Source organism: Macaca mulatta, chromosome 15, assembly GCF_049350105.2.
Source record: "Macaca mulatta isolate MMU2019108-1 chromosome 15, T2T-MMU8v2.0, whole genome shotgun sequence".
Taxonomy (NCBI): domain Eukaryota; kingdom Metazoa; phylum Chordata; class Mammalia; order Primates; family Cercopithecidae; genus Macaca; species Macaca mulatta.
The window spans coordinates 108,279,640-108,304,165 of NC_133420.1; the positions used below are offsets into that span (position 1 = coordinate 108,279,640).

General features: G+C 34.9%; 1 protein-coding gene across 5 annotated transcripts in view; it reads left to right on the forward strand.

Moving 5' to 3' along the window:
• VPS13A (vacuolar protein sorting 13 homolog A) overlaps positions 1–24,526 on the forward strand; it is a 243,130-nt gene that overhangs the window by 124,580 nt on the left and 94,024 nt on the right. For all 5 annotated transcript variants that reach the window (XR_013404898.1, XM_015117939.3, XM_015117938.3 and 2 more), the window contains exons 32-42: positions 139–306; positions 2,362–2,666; positions 10,012–10,159; positions 13,620–13,773; positions 18,628–18,755; positions 19,140–19,309; positions 19,887–20,104; positions 20,810–21,042; positions 22,362–22,454; positions 22,948–23,304; positions 24,252–24,353. Coding sequence is in view for 4 of the 5 variants with exons in the window: in XM_015117939.3 (XP_014973425.3) it covers positions 139–306; positions 2,362–2,666; positions 10,012–10,159; positions 13,620–13,773; positions 18,628–18,755; positions 19,140–19,309; positions 19,887–20,104; positions 20,810–21,042; positions 22,362–22,454; positions 22,948–23,304; positions 24,252–24,353 (2,076 nt within the window). In the remaining variant the exon portion in view is untranslated. The remainder of the gene's footprint in view (positions 1–138; positions 307–2,361; positions 2,667–10,011; positions 10,160–13,619; positions 13,774–18,627; positions 18,756–19,139; positions 19,310–19,886; positions 20,105–20,809; positions 21,043–22,361; positions 22,455–22,947; positions 23,305–24,251; positions 24,354–24,526) is intronic.

Genomic DNA, 24,526 nt, shown 5'->3' on the forward strand with positions numbered 1-24,526 from the left:
GTTGCCTCATTTGTGCTTGGCTTGTGAATACTTGAGAGATTTTCTGACTATGTTTTGTTATTTTTTACTGTTTTATTTTGTACTGAAAACACTTCATTTCAAAAATCGATTGTGATAATTAAATTTTCTCTTATTAAGGCTGTTTATATCACTGGAAAAGAAGTTTTCAGCTTCAAAATGGTTTCTTACATGGATGCAACTGCTGGTTCTGCATACACAGATATGAATGTGGTTGACATTCAGGTTAATTTAGTAGTTGGTTGCATTGAAGTAGTTTTTGTCACAAAATTTCTATGTTCTATATTGGTAAGTATTAAATTATTTTTTATTTTACACTAGTTGGAAATTGCTGTATGTCAAATATGGATGAAAACTAATAAGAATTCCCTGCTTGAAATTTTTTCTGATTTTTAAAATAATTTTCTGGGTACCATTTATTATACATAATGACTGAAATGTGTAGTTCCTTCTTTATATAACATCATTTTGACATGGGAATATTCCAATTAATTGAAATACATATTTTATATATTAACATTAAGTATATGTACATTATATATCATATATATTTTATATATTAATTAGAACCTTCATTTATATGTCATTGGCCTAAGTCTTCGTTTTGCCTGACTTGCAACTATAATTTTAAAATACTGAATATATAAATTGAAGTTTGTTTTGGTCTCAAGTCATCATTAAGAAAAGGTTCTTTTAATTTTCTAGAGACAAGGTGTTGCTCTGTCACCCAGGCTGGAGTGCAGTGGCATGATCGTAGCTCTTTGTAACCTTGAACTCCTGGATTCAAGTGATCCTCCCGCCCCAACCTCCTGAGTAGCTGAGACTACAGGCACATACCACCATGCACATACCACCAAGTTTTTTTTTTTTTTCTCTTCAAGTGTTTATAGAGATGGAGTCTTGCTCTGTTGCCCAGTCTGATCTTGAACTCCTGGCCTCAAGTGATCCTCCTGCTTTGGCCTCCCAAAGCACTGAGATTACAGGCATTATGTCCGACACAAGAAAATCATATTTTCGATTGCATTGTCATTCTGTGAATATCAGGGACTTTAAGGAGTTAGATTTAACCCCTATATGACTCCACCCTAAGGCATTTCGATTCTTATTTATGCTTTTCTTGTTTCGGTTTTTGTTTTTCCCTTGCTGTCAGCTGATATTTTTTCCTGTGGGTGTCATACCTGTCTCCATGACATCACTATTCATTCTTTTAAAATGCTGTCTCTGTGTTTTAGTGTGTGAACTAGGTAATCAAATCTAAGGTTGTAGTGGAATAAATAGGCCAAGTGTGGCAATTCTTACAAGCAAGAAAAGTATTTGTGTATTCATTTGAATGTATTTGGGAACGTGGAGCCCTCTTTCGTTATTTCAGAATTCTAGGTTAATTCCATATAAGGTTGCTGTTTTGTGATCTTTTAAATTTAGGTTATCATGCAGTTTTTCTATAGCCATAAAATCATTTTGCATACAAAAATGTAAAGATAAACAAGTATTCCTTGTTGAATTTCTTCTCTTAAAAAAAAAATTAAAGTTGGGGTCTTGCTCTGCACCCCAGGCTGGAATACAGGGGCGTGCTTCTAGCTCACTGCAGCCTCAAACTCGTGCAGATCCCACCTCACCCTCCCAAATAGATTAAATTAGCAGGGACAAGAGGTCCCTGCTAATTTTTTATTTTTAATTTTTTTTTAGAGACAGGATCTCGCCATATTGCGTAAACTGGTCTAGAACTGCTGGCCTCATGTTATCCTCCTACCTCAGCCTCTTGAGTAGCTAATTTATTTTTATAACCAAAAAAATCATGTCACTTGAACCCTCTTGTACTTATACTTAGAAATTACTAAAATGTTAGGTTTTCTTTGAACATGAAAATTAAGTATTAAGAGTATAAATCTAGGTAATTATATTTTATGTCATTGAAGTATTTTTTTGGAATTTGGAAATTGGAAAATTATTTTGAAACTTCTTAAACATATTTTATTTATTTATTTTTACCTTACAAACATAAATGAGCTCTCTGTCCACTGAGGTTGTATAGAGAAATAGCGTTGTTCCCTTTAGGGAAAGTGAGATAAGGGAAATAGCTATTTGTAAGACATTCCAACGATCCCATTTAGCTTTGTTCTGAGGACTAGATTTTTATTTTATATGTTGTCTTTGTGTTTCTCAGTTTTTGTGGCAGAAAATTAAGATTTAATATAGACAGTAAGACTTTGAATAAATAATGTTTGGTTATATCAAGTAAAAGTTTGTTTTTTTTTTTTAATGGAGGTGAAACCAGAAATATCAATATATATTTAATGTCTTATTTATTAATAACCTTAAGAATATAATTCTGTTATGTTACAGGCTTTTATAGATAATTTTCAGGCAGCTAAACAAGCCTTGGCTGAGGCAACTGTTCAGGCAGCTGGAATGGCTGCTACTGGTGTAAAAGAACTGGCACGAAGGAGTTCCAGAATGGCACTGGATATTAACATCAAAGCCCCAGTTGTGGTCATCCCGCAGTCTCCAGTTTCTGAAAATGTTTTTGTTGCTGATTTTGGGCTAATTACAATGACAAATACCTTTCATATGATAACAGAGAGCCAGAGCTCTCCCCCACCTGTTATTGATTTGATAACAATAAAGCTGAGTGAAATGCGACTATACAGGTAAGCTTTTCACGAGTATATTTGTGTGGAATGCAATATTTTTCTAACTTTTTACGTTAAAGACTTTAATGTCTTGAGTAGTCTGTTTACAGTGAGTTTTATTTTATTAATTATACGTAATTTAGTGATTCTCTCTTCCTTAAGTATATTTTGGCAAAATCAATTATAGTCTTTACATTTTAAAAAACCTAGAAAGTGTTTGAAACTTTCTTCTTAGGTAATAAGGAAAACTACAAAATTTATTATCGGAGGAAATATATTTGTGCTTCTTTGTAGTTCATTATAAGTTACAGGGCTATGGAATAAATGAGGAATTTCTAACGTAATATGTTTATTCACTTTGCAAATACAGTATCACCTTATCTTCTCTGTCAGTTGTGTGCTATGGCTCTGATGCTGTAATTTAAACAAACAAACAGTAGCGTGCAACCTTATGTATTCGTTAACCATGGGGTTGGGAAGTAGGGGGATAAACAAATGTTCAAATAGTTCCAGAGCTTTTATGCTGCGTCCTCTGTGTTTCTGTGCTGTTTCTAATCCCCATTCTGAATTTATGTCCTATTTTCCAACTTGGATCCTTCTCTGTTTATACTTCTCAACTGCCCTCTTCCTTCTTTCTGTCATTTTTCTTTGATATCATTCTCTTGCTTGTCTCTTCACCTTATTTTTGTTTCATTTTTTACTGAACTCCCATTCTCTACTTCTCTTTAGCTTCCGATGAGTCTGTCTTTCCCTCCTGCACTTTGACCAATTGAATATTTTTAAAGCAGCTTCATTGAGACATAATTGACACAGAACAAGTTGCATATCTTTAATATTATACCATTTGATAAGTTTTGATATGCGTACGTTTCTGACAGTTTTTGTACAGTTGTATTATTTCTTCCTTAAGTATTATGTAGAATTTACCAGTGAAGCCATCTGGTCCTAGAGTTTGCTTGTGGGAGGTTTCTAAATCACAGTTTTTATTTCTTTAATAAATTTGGGGCTGGCTATTCAAGTTATTTTTTCTCGAGCGATCCTCCCTAGTTTTTTAAAAGATTTTTTGCATTTCATCTAAGTTGTAAAATTTAATGGCATAAAATTTTTCATAATGCTCTTTATTTATTGATAATCTGTAATGGTGTCCCCTGCCTCATTCCTGATATTTATAATTTCTGCCTTTGTACTGATGAATCTGATTAGAGATTTATACGTTTTATTGATCTTAAGAAGCAGGTTTTGGTTTTATTGTTTTTTCTATTGTTTTTGTGTTTTCTCGTTCGTTGATTTCTAATTCAATATTTATTATTTCTTTCTGCTTTGGGCTCAATTTTGCTCTTTTTATAAGTTTTTTTTAGGTGGTAGCTAAGATTATTGATTTGAAACATTTCTAATATATGATATAGTGCTGTAAATTGGAGTACTTATATTGTGCTATAAATTTTAAGTTACTCTACAATCCTGTGTAGCTCTCTTCTTTCTGGTATTTTATTAGATAACTCTAGCTACCTTGGTTTCTCTTGGATTCTCATCTCTTACCTTCTCTACTCTGGGGCTTTCCTGGCCTTCTCCTGGGTTCCCCCTCCCTGTACCATGGCCTGTTAATTATTGCAAAACAGTAGTAAACTGAGACAGTCGTAGGGCTCACCTCATTTTTTTTCCCCAACTCTTTGGAGTCATTATCCATTTTTGATGTCTTGTATCTTGAAAACTATTTTAAATAAATTTTGTCGTTTTTTTTTTTTTTTTTTTTTGGAGAGCAGGGTTATTTCAAGCAGGAGTGTAAACCCATTCATGTTACATCATCTTAGATGGAAGGAGAAATTTCTGTCACTTGAGCACTTATTAAGCACCAAATATATCCCAGGCATTGTGCTAAGAATAAGAAATATAATAGTAAGCAATATTTACAAGGGATTAACAAACCCTACCTCATTGGGTTGTTGTGGTAGGTACTGTTTAATAAATATAGTGGGCTGGTGCATAAAAATGGGATCATATTTTGAAAAGGTTCTAGAAATTAGGTCCAAAGGAGACAAAACTAGAGGTTGGAAGGATAGTTTGGTAACTATTGCAGTAACTCACATAAGAATTATAGGTGACTTAGTCTAAGGTAGGGGAGTGAAGTAGTGGAGAGCTAACCAGAATTTATAGTAACTGATGATTGAATGGGTGTGGGAGTTAAAGGAGAGGAGAAATTAAAATTCACTTTAAGTTGCAGGCTTGGAAATCAGTGTTTGATGATGATGCACTTCACTGAGATAAGACAGAATAATGCAGAAAAACCCAGTAGAATACAGAGAGTAATTATTTCCGTAATAGGCAAAGTAGCCTGAAAGTGATTGCATGACTTCTACATGGAGAGATCTTGAAAGAAATCCAGAAGGCAGTGGAATATTTGTGCCTAGGTGATGCATATAGGTGACGTTGTTTAGACTTCTAGGTTTAGGAGTTCTTAGTAATAATTTGTGCTAGTCACTGAAGCCATTGGAATGAACACAGTCACAAGAAAGCTTGTAGAGTGGGACATATGAGGAAGAATGCTGAGGAATACCAGTATTTAAAGAATTGGCAGAAAAAGGAACCCTCAAAAGAGACTAAGAAGGAGCAGAGAGATGAGAAACCAGGAAAATGTATTGAGGCAGCATTGAGGGTCCTGCTGATATTGTTAACCATGAATTGATACTGTTTTTTTTTTTTTTTTTTCATGCAGTACTTGGTATTTTGTGTTTGGAATCCAACAGTCAGTTGGATTGAGACAAAACTGAATTTTTGCCAAGCAAGTGTGACCAAAGGTAGTGGAACAGGATTTTAATGATTGAGAATCATGTTGATGGATAATAGAGAGATGATATGATTTGGCTATGTCCACACCCAAATCTCGTCTTGAATTGTAGCTCCCGTAATTCCCACATGTTGTGGGAGGGACCCAGTGGGAGATAATTGAATCATGGGGGTGGTTCCCCCATACTGTTCTCATGGTAGTTAATAAGTCTCACAAGATCTGATGGGTTTATAAGGGGAAACTCCTTTTGCTTGGCTCTCATCCTCTTTTTGCCTGCCACCATGTAAAGACGTGCCTCCATGTCTCCTTTGCTTTCTGCCATGCTTGTGAGGAAGGGATCCAGTTTCAGTTTTCTGCAAATGGCTAGCCAATTTTCCCAACACCATTTATTAAATAGGGAATCCTTTCCCCATTGCTTATTTTTGTCAGTTTTGTCAAAGATCAGATGGTTGTAGATGTGTGGTGTTATTTCTGAGGCTTCTGTTCTTTTCCATTGGTCTATATATCTGTTTTGGTACAAACACCATGCTGTTTTGGTTACTATAGCCTTGTAGTATAGTTTGAAGTCAGGTAGTGTGATGCCTCCAGCTTTGTTCTTTTTGCTTAGGATTATCTTGGCTATATGGGCTCTTTTTTGGTTCCATATAAAATTTGAAGTAATTTTTTCTTATTCTGTGAAGAAAGTCAATGGTAGCTTGATGTGAATAGCGCTGAATCTATAAATTACTTTGGGCAGTACGGCCATTTACCTCAATGAGATACCATCTCACACCAGTTAGAATGGCGATCATTAAAAAGTCAGGAAACAACAGATGTTGGAGAGGATGTGGAGAAACAGGAACGCTTTTACACTGTTGATGGGAGTGTAAATTAGTTCAACCATTGTGGAAAACAGTGTGGCAATTCCTCAAGGATCTAGAACCAGAAATACCATTTGACCCAGCAATCCCATTACTGGATATACACCCAAAGGATTATAAATCATTCTTCTATAAAGGCACATGCACACGTATGTTTATTGCGGCACTATTCACAATAGCAAAGACTTGGAACCAACCCAAATGCCCATCAGTGATAGACTGGATAAAGAAAATGTTGCACATATACACCATGGAATACTATGCAGCCATAAAAAAGAATGAGTTTGTGTCCTTTGCAGGGACGTGGATGAAGCTGGAAACCATCATTCTCAGCAAACTAACACAGGAACAGGAAACCAAACATCACATGTTCTCACTCATAAGTGGGAGCCCAACAGTGAGAACATATAGGCACAAGGAGGGGAACATCACACACCGGGGCATGTCGTGGGTGGGGGGCAAGGAGAAGGATAGCATTAGGACAAATAACTAATACTAATTAGTTATTTAGGACAAATAACTAATACTAATTAATTAACTAATTAATGCATGCGGGGCTTAAAATCTAGATGATGGGTTGATGGGTGCAGCAAACCACCATGGCACACATATACCTATGTAACAAACCTGCACATTCTGCACATGTATCCCAGAACTTAAGGTATTTAAAAAAAAAATTAGAATTGCGTTTTGTGTTGCAAATAGCTTTTTTTTCTTAAAAATATGCTATAAATTTTCCATGTCTTTATTTTGAGTGCATAAATTTTTCCAAATATTTTATTCATCAGTTTTTAGAAAATCTAAATCTGCCTTTTGTTATAAATTTGATTCTAATATATATAATTTTTGCTGTTATAAGTAACACTATATTGATGATTGATATCTTTATTACATCAGTACTTATGTAATTGTCTACTCATTTCTTTGGGATAATTCATTTCCTTAGGATGAGTTCCTAGAAATAGAATTACTCAGTTATAAAGTATAACCAATTTTTCCTGAAATAATTGTAAAATAATTGGTAATTGGAAATGCAGTTGCTGGGCATGTTGGCTCACGCCTGTAAACCCAGCACTTTGGGAGGCTGAGGATGGCAGATTGCTTGAGCTCAGGAGTTTGAGACCAGCCTGGGCAACACGGTGAAACCCCATTTCTACAGAAAATATGAAGATTATCTGGGTGTGATGACGTGTGCCTGTACTCCCAGATACTTATGGGACTGAGGCAGGAGGATTGCTTGAGTCTAGAAGGTTGAGGCTGCGATGATGTGTGTTAATGCCACTGCACTCCGGCCTGGATGACGAAGTGAGACTGCCTCAAAGAAACAAACAAAACCCCAGAAAATGCAGTTTAGTTACAATGTATTAGAAAGCGCATTAAAAAAAATGGGAATTCATGTTTGTGACTAGGTGCTTTATACATTAATCCAATTTGACTGCAATTTAACAAATATTTATTCGCTATATGGCACATGCCAATCATCTAAGTACTGACAAAAAGCGGAGAATAAGATGAACATAGTTCCTGCCCTCATGAAGCTTTCATTCTAATTGAAAATACAGAGGACATAATAAACTATTGAAATGCAATATGTTAAATGCAGTGATGGAAAAAGTGTAAGGTGCATGTGGGAGCACATAGGAAAGGTTTATTTAATCCATATATTGTGTAGTACTGATAAGAAAAGTTTTTCCTGAGAAAGTAATCTTTTCACATAGCAGTTTTCTTTCTCACGGTTTGTCCAAAGGACAGAAATTTACTCAAAGATATATATATACACATATATGTGTGTGTATGTATATATATACACACGTGTGTATATATGTATGTGTATATATGTACACATACGTATGTATATATGTGTGTATGTATGTATATATATACACATGTCTGTATATATATATACACACACGTATATATATACATACACACACATATATATGGAGAGAGAGAGAGAATAATCCAAGTATTAGGGTGAAGAATTGTAAACTGAAATTTTAATAATAGAAGGGTAATTAAAATACTTATAGCCATTTATTCTAATAAGGCCATTAAAATTATATATGCATCCTAGCCTATGATAGGATGCATATATAATTGCATATGCATATCAGAGGATAACTGAAAAAAAGAAAAGAAAACGTATGTGTGCAGCATTCCCTGTGGGGCTTTTAGATTCCTTAACCTATTACTGTTAAGTGGAGACTGCAAGCATGCAGGCATATGTAAGTTTGGTGTCACTCTGTCATTCATTCATTAAATGGCTTGGTACCAGGCTTTTTGGGAGATCCTGATGAACTCTCATATTTCTCTCCTGTTGATTAAATGGTTGCCAAAATTCTACAGTCATGATGTTATACCTTAGTTTAAGGATTTGCTGCTAATTAAAATATAAATACATTATTGAGGAGTAACACTTTGAGATTGTCACTTTGAGGTACAGTGGGAGGCTTCTTTGGCCACATTGTTACTTGAAGGGGTTCAATTGACCTACTACATTTTTCTTCATTCCTGAGTATCAGTCTTACCTTTATAAGTGCTTGGAAAGGAAAATATAGTTCAACTTAATATGAAATTGTATGTATTCAGCTATTTTAACTCATAGAAATAGAAATTTCATATGGTGCTGCTTATTTTTTATAAAGTAAGGGAATATGTGATATTTTGTTACTTATCTAAATCAGTGAATTAAAATGTTTTTATAACGATGTCTTATATAATGTTTGTTTACAAATTACATGGAGTGTTTTTGTTTTGTTTTGTTGTTTTTTGTTTGTTTGTTTTTGAGACAGAGTTTCACTCTTGTTGCCCAGGCTGGAGAGCAATGGTGCAATCTCAGTTCAATGCAGCCTCCGCCTCCTGGGTTCAAGCGAATCTCCTGCCTCAACCTCCCAAGTAGCTGGGATTACAGATGCACACCACCACACCTGGCTAATTTTTGTATTTTTAGTACAGACAGGATTTCACCATGTTGACCAGGCTGCTCTCGAACTCCTGATCTTAGGTGATCCACCTGCTTCGGCCTCCCAAAGTGCTGGGATTACAAGTGTGAGCCACCGCTCCTGGCCTACGTAGAGATAATTCTTATTTTAATGGTTTGCTATACAACTTTTATACTTTTGCAGTTTTTACTATATTACAAAATTGTATTTAAAAATACATATTTCTCCCCCCCTCCCTTTTTTTTTTTTTGAGACAGAGTCTCGCTCTGTTGACCAGGCTGGAGTGCAGTGGTGCAATCTTGGCTCACTGCAATCTCCACCTCCCCGGTTCAAGCAATTCTCCCACCTCAGCCTCCTGAGAAGCTGGGACTACAGGCGTGTGCCACCACACCCAGCTAATTTTTGTATTTTTAGTAGAGATTGGGTTTCACCATGTTGGCCAGGCTGGTCTCAAACTCCTGACCTCAAGTGATCTGCCCACCTCAGCCTCCCAGAGTTCTGGGATTACAGGTGTAAGCTACTGTACCTGGCTCTATTTCTGTATAATATGGAACACTCAGCTTAGTGTAAGTCACCTAGGTTTTTAGTGGGATAGAACATCACTCAACTCATTTTGACAGATAAAAAAAAAAAGCCTGATAGATTTTTTTCCCTTTATACCCAACAAATTATTGATTTCTGCTATTTGCATATAAAAGGATACATTTAAGTTAATCTTTTTTTAACTACCCGAATGTATATGAGCCAATTTAAAAGAACGTTATCTTTACTTATAGATCTCAATTTATTAATGATGCATACCAGGAAGTACTGGATCTACTACTGCCATTAAATCTGGAGGTGGTGGTTGAACGAAATTTATGCTGGGAGTGGTACCAGGAAGTTCCTTGTTTTAATGTAAATGCTCAGCTGAAACCAATGGAGGTAACTTTTTTTTGGATACTTAACAATTTTTGTTTTGCTTGTTCAAAAATATTGCTTGGGGACATAAGGCATCATTTGGGTGGAATTTGTATATATATAATCACCTTGGTCAGAATTGAAGTAGTGATTATATTAAATTAGAATTCATTTAAAAATGGTCTCCATTTATTACTGGAGATAAAATGGCAAGGAAGCGATGACATTGTCTCTGACTTCATGGAACTTGCCAGTTTAATGCAGAGGTTGGTGGTGATGGTGATCTGGAAGGTATAGTAGTAGTTAGATAGTAAAAAAAGTAATCTGACACATAATTAAAATAGTTATAAATTGTGGTAAATATAATGAAGAACACAAATAATAGGCATGGTGTTGTAGTCAATTAGATATGTTAATAGATAATTTATTGGAAAGATCTAGATTAGAAATACTAATTTTGGAGTCATCAGCATATAGATGGCATTTAAAGCCGTGGAAATATATGAAATAATCTATACAAAGGAAGAGAAAGTATTAGAAGAATTCGTAAGTTGAAAATGAAAATGGCAAATGTGTCACCACCTTAGTTTTACCTTCTTGTTGGTTGACATTGCTTCAGAGATCTCTCATGGAACTGCCCACAAGTTCATAGTTTTTTCCCTTGACTGGATGAAGGTCAAAAGTGTGTCACATGCTTTGCCGAAGTGATAGCAACGTACACTCTGGGAGATTTCTTTAAGAAACCTACTTAACAAATCCTTCTCCCCACCTCCCAGTTTCCCTATTTCTTTCTGTAAAAATTTTATTTATTAAGAGAAAACCATCATTTTAGAGATTTCAGACTTTTAAGTCAAATGTATATTCAGAGCATAAAACATGATAGCATTATGAAAATCTTAGTGTGTAAGATAATAATGGCTGCTTTAACTTATAGGGTAGGAGATGGAAGTTATCTTCTTAAGATAAGTATTTGAAGTCTATTTATATTGGTGAGATAACAGATAGAAACTTGTAAAACATAAATAGTGTGTTCCACCCAGCATGCTGGGGCCATTGCCACCCCACTGGGCCCAGTTATTAGGCGTATTTGTGTGGGGCAGCAAAGACACTGCTGTCCCGTGCTCTTCCCAGGTGATTCTCATCCATACAGAATGTCCAGGTGATGCTGCAGACAATCTGCAAGTGCCCAGCTGCCTTTTGAGGCCAACCCTCTAGGATAAAGTTGGTGCTTCCCTTACTCTAATTCACTTGAGTAGTTGGTTAGCTGCTGTTGCAGCTCACCCCAGAGCCCAGATATTTGTTCCCTCCTGGGCCTCATCTTCTGTGTCAGGGAGAGGCTAGAATCGGTTGTGAAATCGATTAGTCTAACCCATCCAGACCAAGTGGAGCAGCTTGTGATTTCTGACTTGTCACATTTTCGGTGGTTGCATACACAGCCTGTCCTGACATGTAGATACTGCACATCAGCAGCCCTGGGATCCTAACAGTTCTTTGAACTTCCTCCACTGAGCTCCTGGCAAAAGTGAAGGAAGAGTGCCGGTTAACAATCAGTATTTGAGGTGCATGCGATAGACAAATACTAACTGGAAGACATGGTTTAGAAATTGTAATATTTAATTTCTGCTTATTATATGAACTATTTTTGCAGTGCCTGCTACATAGTTACAAAATAAGCATCATGAATAAATGAATGAAGGAATGAAAGCTTAAAAAACCCAAAACATTAGTAGTATGTATAAGGTACACATGGACTTAATTTTAAAACACTAAGTTAGTGTATCATCTTTGAAATGCAGTCAAAGAAAGCTTGGCACAAGTAAAACTTATTAAATATTGTGTGATTCAAATTATCTCCTTGGGGCCATAACAGCTAAAAATATAACTAATCCTTTTTGTTGTTTTGACAAACTTAGAAGTGAGCCAAACTCAAAGATCTTTTTTACATTATTGCTGTTGTGTTAGGGTTCTCCAGAGAGAGACAGAGAGTGTGTGTGTATGTAAAGAGAGAGGGAAAAGGGAGAGACTTATTTTAAGGAGTTGGTGTACATGATTGAGGATGCCACCAAGTTCAAAATCTGCGGGGTAGGCCAGCAGGAAGGATACCCAGGGAAGAGGTAGTGTTGGAGCTCAAGTCTGAAGGCAGTCTGCTGGCAGAATTCTTGCTTGGAGGAGGTCAGTCTTTTTCTATTAAAGGCCTCCAACTTCAATACAAAGTGATTGGATGAGGTCCACGTGCATTATGGAGTGTAATCTGATTTACCTAGAGTCTAGTGATTTAAATATTAATTTCATCTAAAAAATATTTTCACAGAAACATTTAATGTTTGACCACGTACCTAGGTACTGTGACCGAGCCAAAGTGACGTACAAAATTAACCATCACAGCTATTAAGGCAGGTCTTATGCTGTTGATTTGGGACTAAATTTGTAACAGCTAGGATTTGAAATTGGATATTTATTTATTTATTTATTTATTTTTGAGACAGAGTCTCTGTTGCCCAGGCTGGAGGGCAGTGGCACGATCTAGGCTCACTGCAACCTCTGCCTCCAAGGTTCAAACAATTCTGCGTCAGCCACCTGAGTAGCTGGGATTACAGGTGTGCACTATACCCGGCTAATTTTTGTATTTTCGGTAGAGTCAGAGTTTCACCATGTTGGCCCAGCTGTTCTCTAACTCCTGGCCTCAAGTGATCTGCCCGCCTGGGCCTCCCAGAGTGCTGGGCTTACAGGCGTGACCCACTGCATCTGGCCTGAAATTACTAGCTCTGAGTTAGTTCCTAGTTTATGTGTGGACCTAAGCATATTAACCATTTAGGTTCAGTGTCTTATAAATATAAATATCAGGATTGCATCGTTGGTGCATGGTTGTAATCCCAGCTTCTTGGGAGGCTGATGTCGGAGGTTGAGCCCAGGAGTTTGAGGCTGCAGTGAGCTAGGATTGCATGACTGCATGCCAGCCTGGGTGACAGAATGAGACCCAGTCACTAACTACCTAACTAAAAATAAATAAATTTCAGGATTATATTCCATATACCTAGGACATTTTTGAGGTTCAAATAAAATAGTTCATGTAAAACACATTGTGAACTCTAAAATTTTTGATTAACCAAATGTATCATTTTTGATTATTCTACATTTGTAAAATGAGGTGCTTACTAACTAAAAAAATCCAAAGTAGATAGATAACTACTTAAAGTTCATTTTAAAGGTTTAAAATTACTAGATTATTTGGTACATTAATAACGAATAGTTCTTTATTCATAACTTCATTGGCGTTAGCACCTAATTTAGTTTTATATTTCACAAGCTACTAAAGAGCACATGGTCATTTAGAAAACTGAATATTCAGTTTGTAAAAATGTTTAATTGATGTGGTAGAGGATTGAAACAGTCTTTCATTTTTCTCTTCTGAGAATTTTAACTGTAGTTAAATTCTTCAGTGAAGTAGCAGTGCTAAAAAGAGCAAATATTTTTTGTTTAACAGTTCATTCTTAGTCAAGAAGATATAACAACTATTTTTAAAACATTGCATGGCAATATATGGTATGAAAAAGATGGTAGTGCCTCACCTGCTGTAACAAAAGACCAATACAGTGCCACTAGTGGAGTTACTACTAATGCTTCACACCATTCAGGAGGTATGTTTTTAAAACTTCAAATTTCTTCCTGCTTTCCTCTCTTTCTCTCTTTTTCTTCTGTCTTCTTCCCTCTCCTTCCCTCTATCTTTTCCCTCCTTCCTCCCCTCTTTCTTCCTCCTTTCCTTCTTTGTTTCCTTCTTTTTCTTTAGTTTGGGCAAAATAAGATTTGTAAGTCTCTTTCTAATCAGCTAATTCCATTCAGACATCTCTAAATTGTCCATTAGTCACTGTGTTGATTTTTTTTCTTTGAATGAAAGTTCCTAGTCCTATTGTAACAAAATTCCTCAATCTATATTCATGTTTTCCTGACTTCCTTGTAGCTCCTCATTTTCCATTTTTCTCTCCTTCCCCCATCTTCTCCCTATCCCTAGTGTGGTATATATCCCAAACAAATCTTTTATATTGATATTAGGAATATCAGAGTATTAGAGGTGCAGAGAGAGGCTGGCTCATCATTAGTAGATGGTGGAGTTTAACAAATGTTTGGGAGATGGATGGAATGGAGTAGAAGGAAGCAGAACTCAGAGAGAGGCTTCATCTAATGTTAGATCCAGTGTGCTCCATGGAAGGTGGCTGGTTTCTGAGTTCAGCACCAGCACATACAGAGGGTTAGTTAGTGCTGGGATGACTTTGCTGCATAAGCATAAAGTTTTCATTCTGGCATTATAGGGGATCCTCAGACTTACCTACCTCAAAATGAAACCTGCTAGTTCACAAGACTCACCTTTGCAAAGCCCTGAGGTATTACACAGCATTTTTACTCAGAGAATCCTAACAGAAAAACAGCTTTACATTTACAGCATTGTAGGAAACCCCACCCTTACTAGCTGGAATAATGAAACCAGTCCTTTATTGTTAAATATGAATGGTCAGATATGAAGAAACTTGTAAAAAACCCAAGCATGAATGAAACTAAGATAAAGAGAATAGTGTTTTCTGAAGGAAACAGATAGTTGAGGTGACAGAAAAGGAAGCAGACAAAAAACAAACTGACATTCTAAGAGGATTTTGAGAAGATAGTATAAGAAATGGATCCCACTAGCACCACCAGCTCACCCAAGCATTGGAGAGTTGCTGGAAATCTAAATATTATTGCTAAAAATTTAAAACAAAAACACTAAACATGGAATTAGAAGTATTGAGTTGGAATATTTGGTTGAGGCAATCTCCCATGACAGAGAAGAAAAAAGCACAGGGATGGAAAATGTGATCAAACTTAAAGAGTGATGTTTTAGTTCAGAAAGTCCAATTCCAGAATAAGTGTTACAGAAGAAATAATTGAGGAAATGGAAGGTAATTCTTTAAAGAAGATAGTACTCTCGTTTTATCTGCAGGGAATATGTTCCAAGACCCCAGTTGATGCCTGAAACTTTGGGTATTACCTGTGTTTGGATAGTACCCAAACTATATTTTTTCCTGTACATACATATGTGTGATAAAGTTTAATTTATAAATTAGGCACACTAAGAGTTGAACAACTATTAGAACAATTTTAACAATATACTCTAATAAAAGTTATGTGAATGTGGTCTGTCTCTCAAAGTATCTTAATATTTTCAGACCCCAGTTGACCTGACTGCAGGTAATTGAAAGTGCGGGTAAGGGAGAACTGCTGTAAACTGTCCAGACCTAAGTAAATATTGAAGGAAGCTCCTGGCTATAATGAATCTACTGAGTTTCCAGCAGATTGGATAAACTAAGATTCCACATGCAAACACATTTTCATGAGATGTCAGAATGGTAAAGCTAAGATTTTTTGAAGTTTCAGAAAAAAACAGGCTGCCTGTCAGGGACTTAGAAAAAAATGATTGCATGATTGATTTTTGTTGTTTTTATTTATCAATAAAACATGATGGAATAGAATCCCTGGATGGTGGAAGACAATGGAGAAATGTATTCAAAATTCTAAGGAAAGTGGTTTTTGAAGCTCAGATTCTATACACAGCCAAGCCAATACCCAAAATGTGAAAAGAAAATAATTCTCAGATTTCCTGTGACAGAGTTCTTCATACCCATTCGTAAAAGAAATTAGTCTGAAAATGTATTTCAGCAAGTCAGGGAATCTAGGAAAGAGGAAAATATGGGGTTAAAAAAACCTAGGCCTACCCAGGAGTGCATTGAAAAGGAATCTCCAAATTATCTGTGTGAATAGGCTAGAAAGTAATTAGCTTTCATTAAAAAGTAAATGAGAATGCTTTAAGAAAAAAAAAGCCATGTGGAAGAATGTCTTATAGAAGAAAAATAGCATGAATTCCACATAGTATGTAGGATACAGAGTTAGCTATATTATATAACTGATATAGAGAGGAAAGTGTTTTCTGTTCTTAAGAAAGAAATTTCTATACCCTGGTGCAGAAGTGGACTAAATTTTGCATAATTTTGAGCCATTGTTAGAATGTGAGAAGAGAACCTCTTATTTTTCAGAGGTGCACTCATTGTGACAGTATAGCAGCAGAGGCAGTATTAGTGTCTCATTGAAAAATACTACATGGTCATAGTTAAACAACACGTCAAAGACTTCTTATGTAAATAAAAAAGTAAATGTTATGAACCGTGATAACTTAGAAGTAAAGACATTACTAAACAAAGCTGTAAAGAGGAAGATGGTTCAGGGGAAACAAATAGTAAGGGCTTAAAGAGTGAGAGATAATGTCTGCAGTTGATGTAACAAGAAACAGATGTTTGAGTATGTTATTTTAATTGTTTTCTTCTGGAAATTTTTACACATATACGAAAGTAGAAGGAATAAGGTAATGAACCCACATGTATTCATCACCCACTTTCACTCATTAATATCATGTGGCTGCTTTGTTACTGCCCTCACTCTGCTCTTCCCCCTTCTTCCTCCAGCCTATAAGATATTTTAAAGCAAATCCCAGATATTATACCATTGATTGCTATTTTTCCATAAGCAATAAGGACGTTACTTTTTAAATATAGTAACGTCATCACCCTAAAAATTAGCCGTGATTCCTTGAGACCATGAAAATATCCCCTTAGGGTTCATCTTTCTCCTGAATGACTCATTACAAGGTTTGTTTTTTTTCAAATAATGATAAAAGTGTCAATTCACAAAGAAGATGCAACAATCCTAAATGTGTATATACCTAATAACAGAACTGTAAAATATCTGCAGCAAAATTGACAGAACTAAAGAAGAAAATACACATATACAGAATCATAGTTGGCGATTTGAACACACCACTCCTGGTAAATAATAAGATATGGCAACAAACTTGACATAATTAATGTAATATAATGTTACACTCACTTGCAGAATACATTTTTGTCTTTAAGTTGTTCCTGGAATGTTTACATTCTCTCGTTCTGTCACCCAGGCTGCAGTGGTGCCATCTCAGCTTACTGCAAGCTCCACCTCCTGGGTTGACGTCCTGCCTCAGCCTCCCGAGTAGCTGGGACTACAGGCGCCTGCCACCATGCCCGGCTAATTTTTTGTATTTTTAGTAGAGGCGGGGTTTTACCGTGTTAGCCAGGATAGTCTCGATCTTCTGACCTCGTGATCCGTCTGCCTCGGCCTTCCAAAGTGCTGGGATTACAGGTGTGAGCCACTGTGCCCGGTCGTTCATACCATTATTTATCAGGAAAATTTCACATTTCACCAGATGAGTTAAGTTGTAGAAGACTGACAACACCAAAGGTTGATGAGAATGTGGAACAGTTGCAATTCTCATGGACTACTGATAGGAATGTGAAATAGTATAACCACTTTGGCAAAGAGTTTGGCAGTTAACATATACCTACCTTTAACAGAGCAATTCCAGACCTAGGTATTTACTCCCACCGCACCCCAAAATAAGTACATATATACACAAAATGACTCATTTAGGTATACGTATAGCAGATTTACTTATAGTAGCCCAAATCTGGAAACAACTCAAATCTTTATCAATAGGAGGATAAACTCTTTTCATAGAGTGCATGAGTAGCTGTAAGAGTGAACTACTTGTACATGGAACAACACGGTTGGACCTCGAAAACATTATGTTGACTGAAAGAAGCCACACAGAAAATTTTACAATCTGTATGACTCCATTTATATGGAATTAAAAAATATACAAAACTCATCTATGATGATTGAAATTAGAATGGTAGAGAGGTTGAGGATTGGCTAGCAAGTGTTAAGAGGGAACTTTCTAGAGGGATATAAGTGTTCAGTATCTTAATTGAAGTGGTGGTTATGTGGATATATACACTTACCAAATTTCATCAAATAGTTCATATAAGATACGTATATTTCATTGTATGTAAATTTCTATCACAATTGGAAATATATTACCTGGCATGATGGTACTTTTCTCTGAAGTTAGATATAACGAGAATTAGAAAGTGGTGTGTTTTAATTTTAAGCTCATTTAATATGTGCATATAATGTCCTGATTCAAAATTTAAATGTAGAAAACAAATTTTGGATTCTTCTCATAAGTAGAAAAATTTTTTAAATGTCTCTTGGTTTTAGTTTTTTAAAGTAAAATTTGAATACTAAATTATGTGCCAGGTACTGTAGTATGCATTTTACATGTGCTATTTTACTTAATCCCCAAAACATATTCAGTGATTAGGTCTATTTTCCTTGGAACAGAACAGTAGTGGAAACAGAAGCATCAAAAGGAAAGAGAAACACCAAGTGTTCAATTAATATTCCCAAATTATTATGGAAAGAGTCCTAAGCCAGAAACTGAGTTTTACATGTGAATTTCCTAGTATTTTATTTTCTTGAATGTCATTTTACTATACCTGTTTAATTAATAGTTCTATTAAATCTATTTCAGGGGTATTTTAATGAGCTAATTTTTAATATATTTTCTTTTATTAAATAACTTTAATTTTTTCAAGGAGCAACTGTGGTGACAGCTGCCGTGGTAGAAGTACATTCACGTGCCTCACTAGTTAAGACAACACTAAACGTGAGCTTCAAAACTGATTATCTCACCATGGTGCTGTATAGTCCAGGTCCTAAACAAGTAAGTCCAGGAAGAAAAGAAAATGTATTTTCACTTTCAAAATTTGCATAGGTAGATGTTTTTAAAGTAAAAAATGTTAATACTTAACATGTATTTTGTAGTATCTGTCCCTCCGAGAAAAGTGGTTGATCTTTTTACTCTAATAATAATTGTAACCATTTCCCTTTTAAATGAGTTATCTATCATGTAGCTAATAATGTGAAAAATAAATTGTAAAATTGAAGTGATATGTATATATTTTTGGCTTTTCATTAGAGCCCTTTGGAGACAGAGAATTTTGAGGTTTGTTATAAGCAGAGGCAATACTTTGTAGTAGTTCATATCATAAAATACACGTTAGACTTGTGTTTCTGTGTAATTTTGTATTGATTTCTCCTTTCATAGGCTTCCTTTACAGATGTTCGGGATCCTTCTCTGAAACTTGCTGAATTTAAATTGGAGAATATTATAAGTACTTTAAAAATGTATACAGATGACTCAACATTTTCTTCCTTCTCATTAAAAAACTGTATTTTAGATGATAAAAGGCCTCATGTCAAGAAAGCAACTCCTCGGTATGTATTGTAATGATGTTCTAAGGTTTTACTTGAAAAATTGTTGATATATTTTACAGAATTCATTTCCAGAGTTGCACGTTCATTTTCTGAGTGCATCCTAGGTTCCTTAAAGCTTCAGTTCAATCAACTCGTAGTACTCAGTTAACATTTAAAATGTCCTGGTTCTGTTATGTGCTATTCTTACTGAATAATTGATAGATTGGTTGAGTAAATAGAAATAATCAGTGCAATTAAATTGGTTTTTACATTATTTAAATTACATTCTCTAATATAAATTATTGTTAATCCATGCTAATTGCAATGGGAAGTACATGAAAAATTGAAAAGAAAAAATATCCTGAGATTCAGACTCATAATTTATTGAACATACACTTCCTAATTTATGATACATTTGTGTTTCAGAAATTTGTAAGTTTGTTATTTGGAACACTTTATGGATCTTCCCAAGAGACATGACTTCAGAATGCTTTTTTTTTTTTTTGTCAGTGAAAGAGATAAGAGATCTTTAAGTTTTACTCGTATGTTTGATTACTTCTAAGTTACTCATGTAAGGAATTGTTACTGTGTTTTCCAGAATGATAGGACTGACTGTTGGTTTTGACAAAAAAGACATGATGGATATAAAGTACAGGAAAGTCAGAGATGGCTGTGTGACTGATGCAGTCTTTCAAGAAATGTATATTTGTGCAAGTGTAGAATTTCTGCAGACTGTTGCAAATGTCTTTCTGGAGGCCTACACCACAGGCACTGCTGTAGAAACCAGTGTGCAAACATGGACTGCTAAGGAAGAAGGTTAGTTATTGGCTAAAATATTTAATATTTGTTTTATTGAAGTGCTACAACAGGACTTACCTTGATTAGCCTTTTAGATCATCAAGGTAAATACTTTAAGAAATTAAAATTTTATTTTTCAGAGTAGAAGGAAAACCTTAATGTGTTTTCTGGGAGGTTGTATAGTTTGCATTTTTTAAAGGTGTGAATATATATTGCATTTAAAAATTATGAAACCTATATTAGAATAAGTAATTGTACTTCAGGCAGTAACATGAAGGAATTTGCCTAATGGAAAAAAATAAGCGAGCGAATAATCAACCAACCATACCTTTTCACAATTAAGATAATATTTCAATTTAAAACACTCATTTATTTTTCTTGTATTTATTCCTAGCTTTTAACATATGGTTTCTCTGTTATCTTTTTGTAATATGTCATTTACTGTGGTATGGTAGAAAGAGTATCAAGTTGAGAATTGGAAACTAGATTAGGGTCTAGGCTTTCCAATTAAATAGTGGAGATTTCCCCCTCATTTAAAAATGTTCTTATGCCTATAGCTTCTTCAAATCTTCACTAAGGGTTGTAGTTGATTCCTTTGGAATCTAAGATTCTTTTATTTTACTTTTTACTATTATTTCATTTTATTATTTTCTTATAAATAATAAATTATTCATAATATATAGCAAATATTTTAATTTATTAATTTATTTTTATTTGTTTTAGTACCTACACAGGAATTAGAGAAGTGGGAAATTAATGTTATTATTAAAAATCCTGAAATTGTGTTTGTGGCTGACATGACAAAAAATGATGCTCCTGCCTTAGTCATTACAACACAATGTGAAATTTGCTATAAAGGTAACCTTGAAAATAGCACAATGACTGCTGCTATTAAAGATCTCCAAGTGAGAGCCTGCCCGTTTCTTCCAGTCAAGAGAAAAGGCAAAGTCACTACTGTGAGTTAACTATCTGATCATCTGCTTAATTGTAAACTATTTAGGAAACAAAAACTACCTACATGTTTTCCAAACTTGCTCTGTAAAATGTCTTCTCTCTGCTTAGAGAGCTTAGCTTAGAATGTTATTGACCAGCTTTGAAACTCTTTCATTCTTCCAGATGTTGCTCATTATTGTTAGTATTTGTGGGAATATTCTCAGTAAAAAGTTGGGTTCATCTTGACACTTTTCAGTTAAGATCTTACTTTGACTTTCTAATCATGTCAATTCCAAATAGCTCTTTGGACTTTTAAGACTTTCTGCCAGTTGTTTGCTGTGTTGTTTCAGTTTTATTGTTTTAACTTTTTTCTCCCATTTGGATGTTTTTGCTCAAATAATGCGTTTTTCCTTGTCTTCATGTAATGTCATTTGAACTTTCGGCCATTTGCTTTGACATAGTTCACGTTGATACTTTACTCTCTAGTAACCTCTTGGCCTTCCTCCTCTTTATAAATCTACTTAAAAATCATTCCTTTACAGACATCTTTTCTTTTTTTTTTTTTTTTTTTTTTTGTATTTTTAGTAGAGACGGGGTTTCACTGTGTTAGTCAGGATGGTCTCGATCTCCTGACCTCGTGATCCGCCCATCTCGGCCTCCCAAAGTGCTGGGATTACAGGCGTGAGCCACCGCGCCCGGCCCTACAGACATCTTTTCAAGTGAACTGGCTGACTCCCAGCAAATACTTAAAAAATATTTGAACTTCTAAAGGAGTAATAGAAACATATGTTTTTGTTTGTTTCTTTGTATTTTGTTCCTGATGCTTGGTATGCGTCTACAGAAGCATAAATGTTCTAAACATTGTCACCATATAAATATAAGATGTAATTTTGATACAATGAATATATGTATATTAGTTAGGATGTAAGATAAACTGTTGCCCAAATTTACAAGACAGTTGGCCCTCCACTAAGCAAAGAGAGAGAATAGAAAATGGAGGGTATACCAATTCTCTCTTAGATTTCCTCTGTTCACATCTTTTTTGGCTTGAACATAGCTATATGACCACACTTTGCTGCAATAAAGGTTGGAGAATGTGGTATTTTTTTCCGAGCTACCTTCTGCTCAGATAAAACTTATATTACTGTGGAAGAATACAACAGATATGAGGTTCTAGAGGTCCTTCCTATGGGACAATTAAGGAGTGTATTAAGTAGTAACTTTTTAAATAGTTATTTTTATTAACTCGTTTATTTGACATACCTATTACTAGGAAAGTCTTTAAATAGAAATATTTTTATATTTAAACATTAATTTAGTGGTATTGATTTTTCTCTCATAGGTTTTGCAGCCCTGTGACTTGTTTTATCAAACTACTCAGGCAGGTACAGATCCACAAGTGATCGATATGTCAGTAAAATCCCTGACACTAAAGGTAAATTAAAATATAATCGTTTGAATATTCAGTGCATTTTAAAAAATAGAAAAGCCTAGAAAGTTATTATAGCAAGTCTTTTCATTGTTAGGCAAACAAAATAGATGTATCTGTGTTTTTGAAAATATATTTTTATGAGATATTTACAAAGTAACATTATTTAATACACATTTTATGATGAATGTTATTCTGTATTTTATTAAATACGTTTGTGAGGTTAACATCTAATATCCCTAATAAATATTACTGAAATTATTTTATACTTCATCAGTTTAATAATATCTACAAGATTCGTGTAAATATTTTAACAAGTCACAATTAGTTATGGTAATTTAAAAAATTGTATAAACAATAGTTTATACTATTTGTGGTAGTAATGTTAATTCAATATTTAATTTCTCATAATCCTTCAGCAAGTGTATTTAATATTTCTTGAAGTACTATGTTTCAAAGTATTTTGTATAGATTTATCATTAGTTTTTTTTCCATTTAGGTTTCACCAGTTATTATAAATACTATGATTACCATAACTTCAGCACTGTATACAACTAAGGAAACCATCCCAGAAGAAACAGCTTCTTCTACTGCACATTTATGGGAAAAGAAGGATACAAAGACTTTAAAAATGTGGTTTCTTGAAGAATCAAATGAAACTGAAAAAATAGCTCCCACAACTGAATTGGTACCCAAAGGCGAGATGATAAAAATGAACATTGATTCTATTTTTATAGTTCTTGAGGCTGGAATTGGTCATAGAACAGTGCCTATGCTTCTGGCAAAGTCACGTTTTTCAGGGGAAGGCAAAAACTGGAGTTCCCTAATAAATCTGCACTGTCAGCTTGAGCTAGAAGTAAGCATATTTTTCCAGTTTTATAACAGATAATGATACATATGGAATATTATGGAATCTTACGTAGCTATTTAAATTAAGCTTATTGTAAATATGATGTTGGGTCAAAAACTTTTAGAAAAAAGTTTTCAAATTTTGCCCTTGAATAATTGCTTTTATGTATACAGTCCTTTCACTTTTAAAGTACATCTCCACATTAAGTTTGTATTTCAACTGATTTTATCAACTTAAAGGTAATATATTATTCAACAGTTGTTGATTAGATTGAGAATTCTTTTTTTTAAGAGTTAAAGTTGAGGCCAGGCCCAGTGACTCACACCTGTAATCCCAGCACTTCGGGAGGCCAAAGCAGAAGGATCGCTTGAGCCCAGGAGTTCAAGATCAGCCTGGGCAACATGGTGAAACCTTGTCTCTACTAAAAATACAAAAAATTAGCCAGTGGTGGTGGCTCACACCTGTAGTCTCAGCTATTCAAGAGACTGAGGTGGGAGGATCACTTGAGAATAGCTGGGAAATCAAGGCTGCGGTGAGCTGAAATCGTGCCACTGCACTCCAGGATGGGGGACATAGTGAGACCCAGCCTCAAAAAAAAAGAGTTAAAGTATTATCCTTTTTTTTTTTTTTGAGGATATAGACAGAATTTCTGAATATGTGGATAATAATCTCTTCTGATAGAAATATAAAGAGTTAGAAAGATATGCCTTATACTTTTATATAATGTAGAATCAAGCAAAGATGCTTTAAAGGGGGTTTTATCTGGACTAAATTGTGAAGAGCGAATATGTACTATGAAGTTAGCCAGGTGAGGAAAATGCTGAGGGAGTGTTTATAGGAAGCTACTGAATGGCATGTAAACTGGTTTTCGTATAGAAGAAATAACAGGGCTAAAAAACATGGTGGGAAGCAGGATAGTAAATCATTTTTAATTTAAAAAATTCTCTCTATAGGTGCATTATTATAATGAAATGTTTGGTGTATGGGAGCCTTTGCTTGAACCCTTAGAAATTGATCAGACTGAGGATTTTAGACCATGGAATCTTGGTATCAAGGTATATATATGTGTGTGTGTGTATATATGTATGTATGTATTTTAAAAGACTACTTTTTTTAAGAACAGATTTAGGTTCACAGCAAAATTGAGAAGAAGGAACAGAGATTTCCCATATACCCCCTATTTCTGCACATGTATAGCTTCCTCCTTTATTAACATTCCCTCATCAGT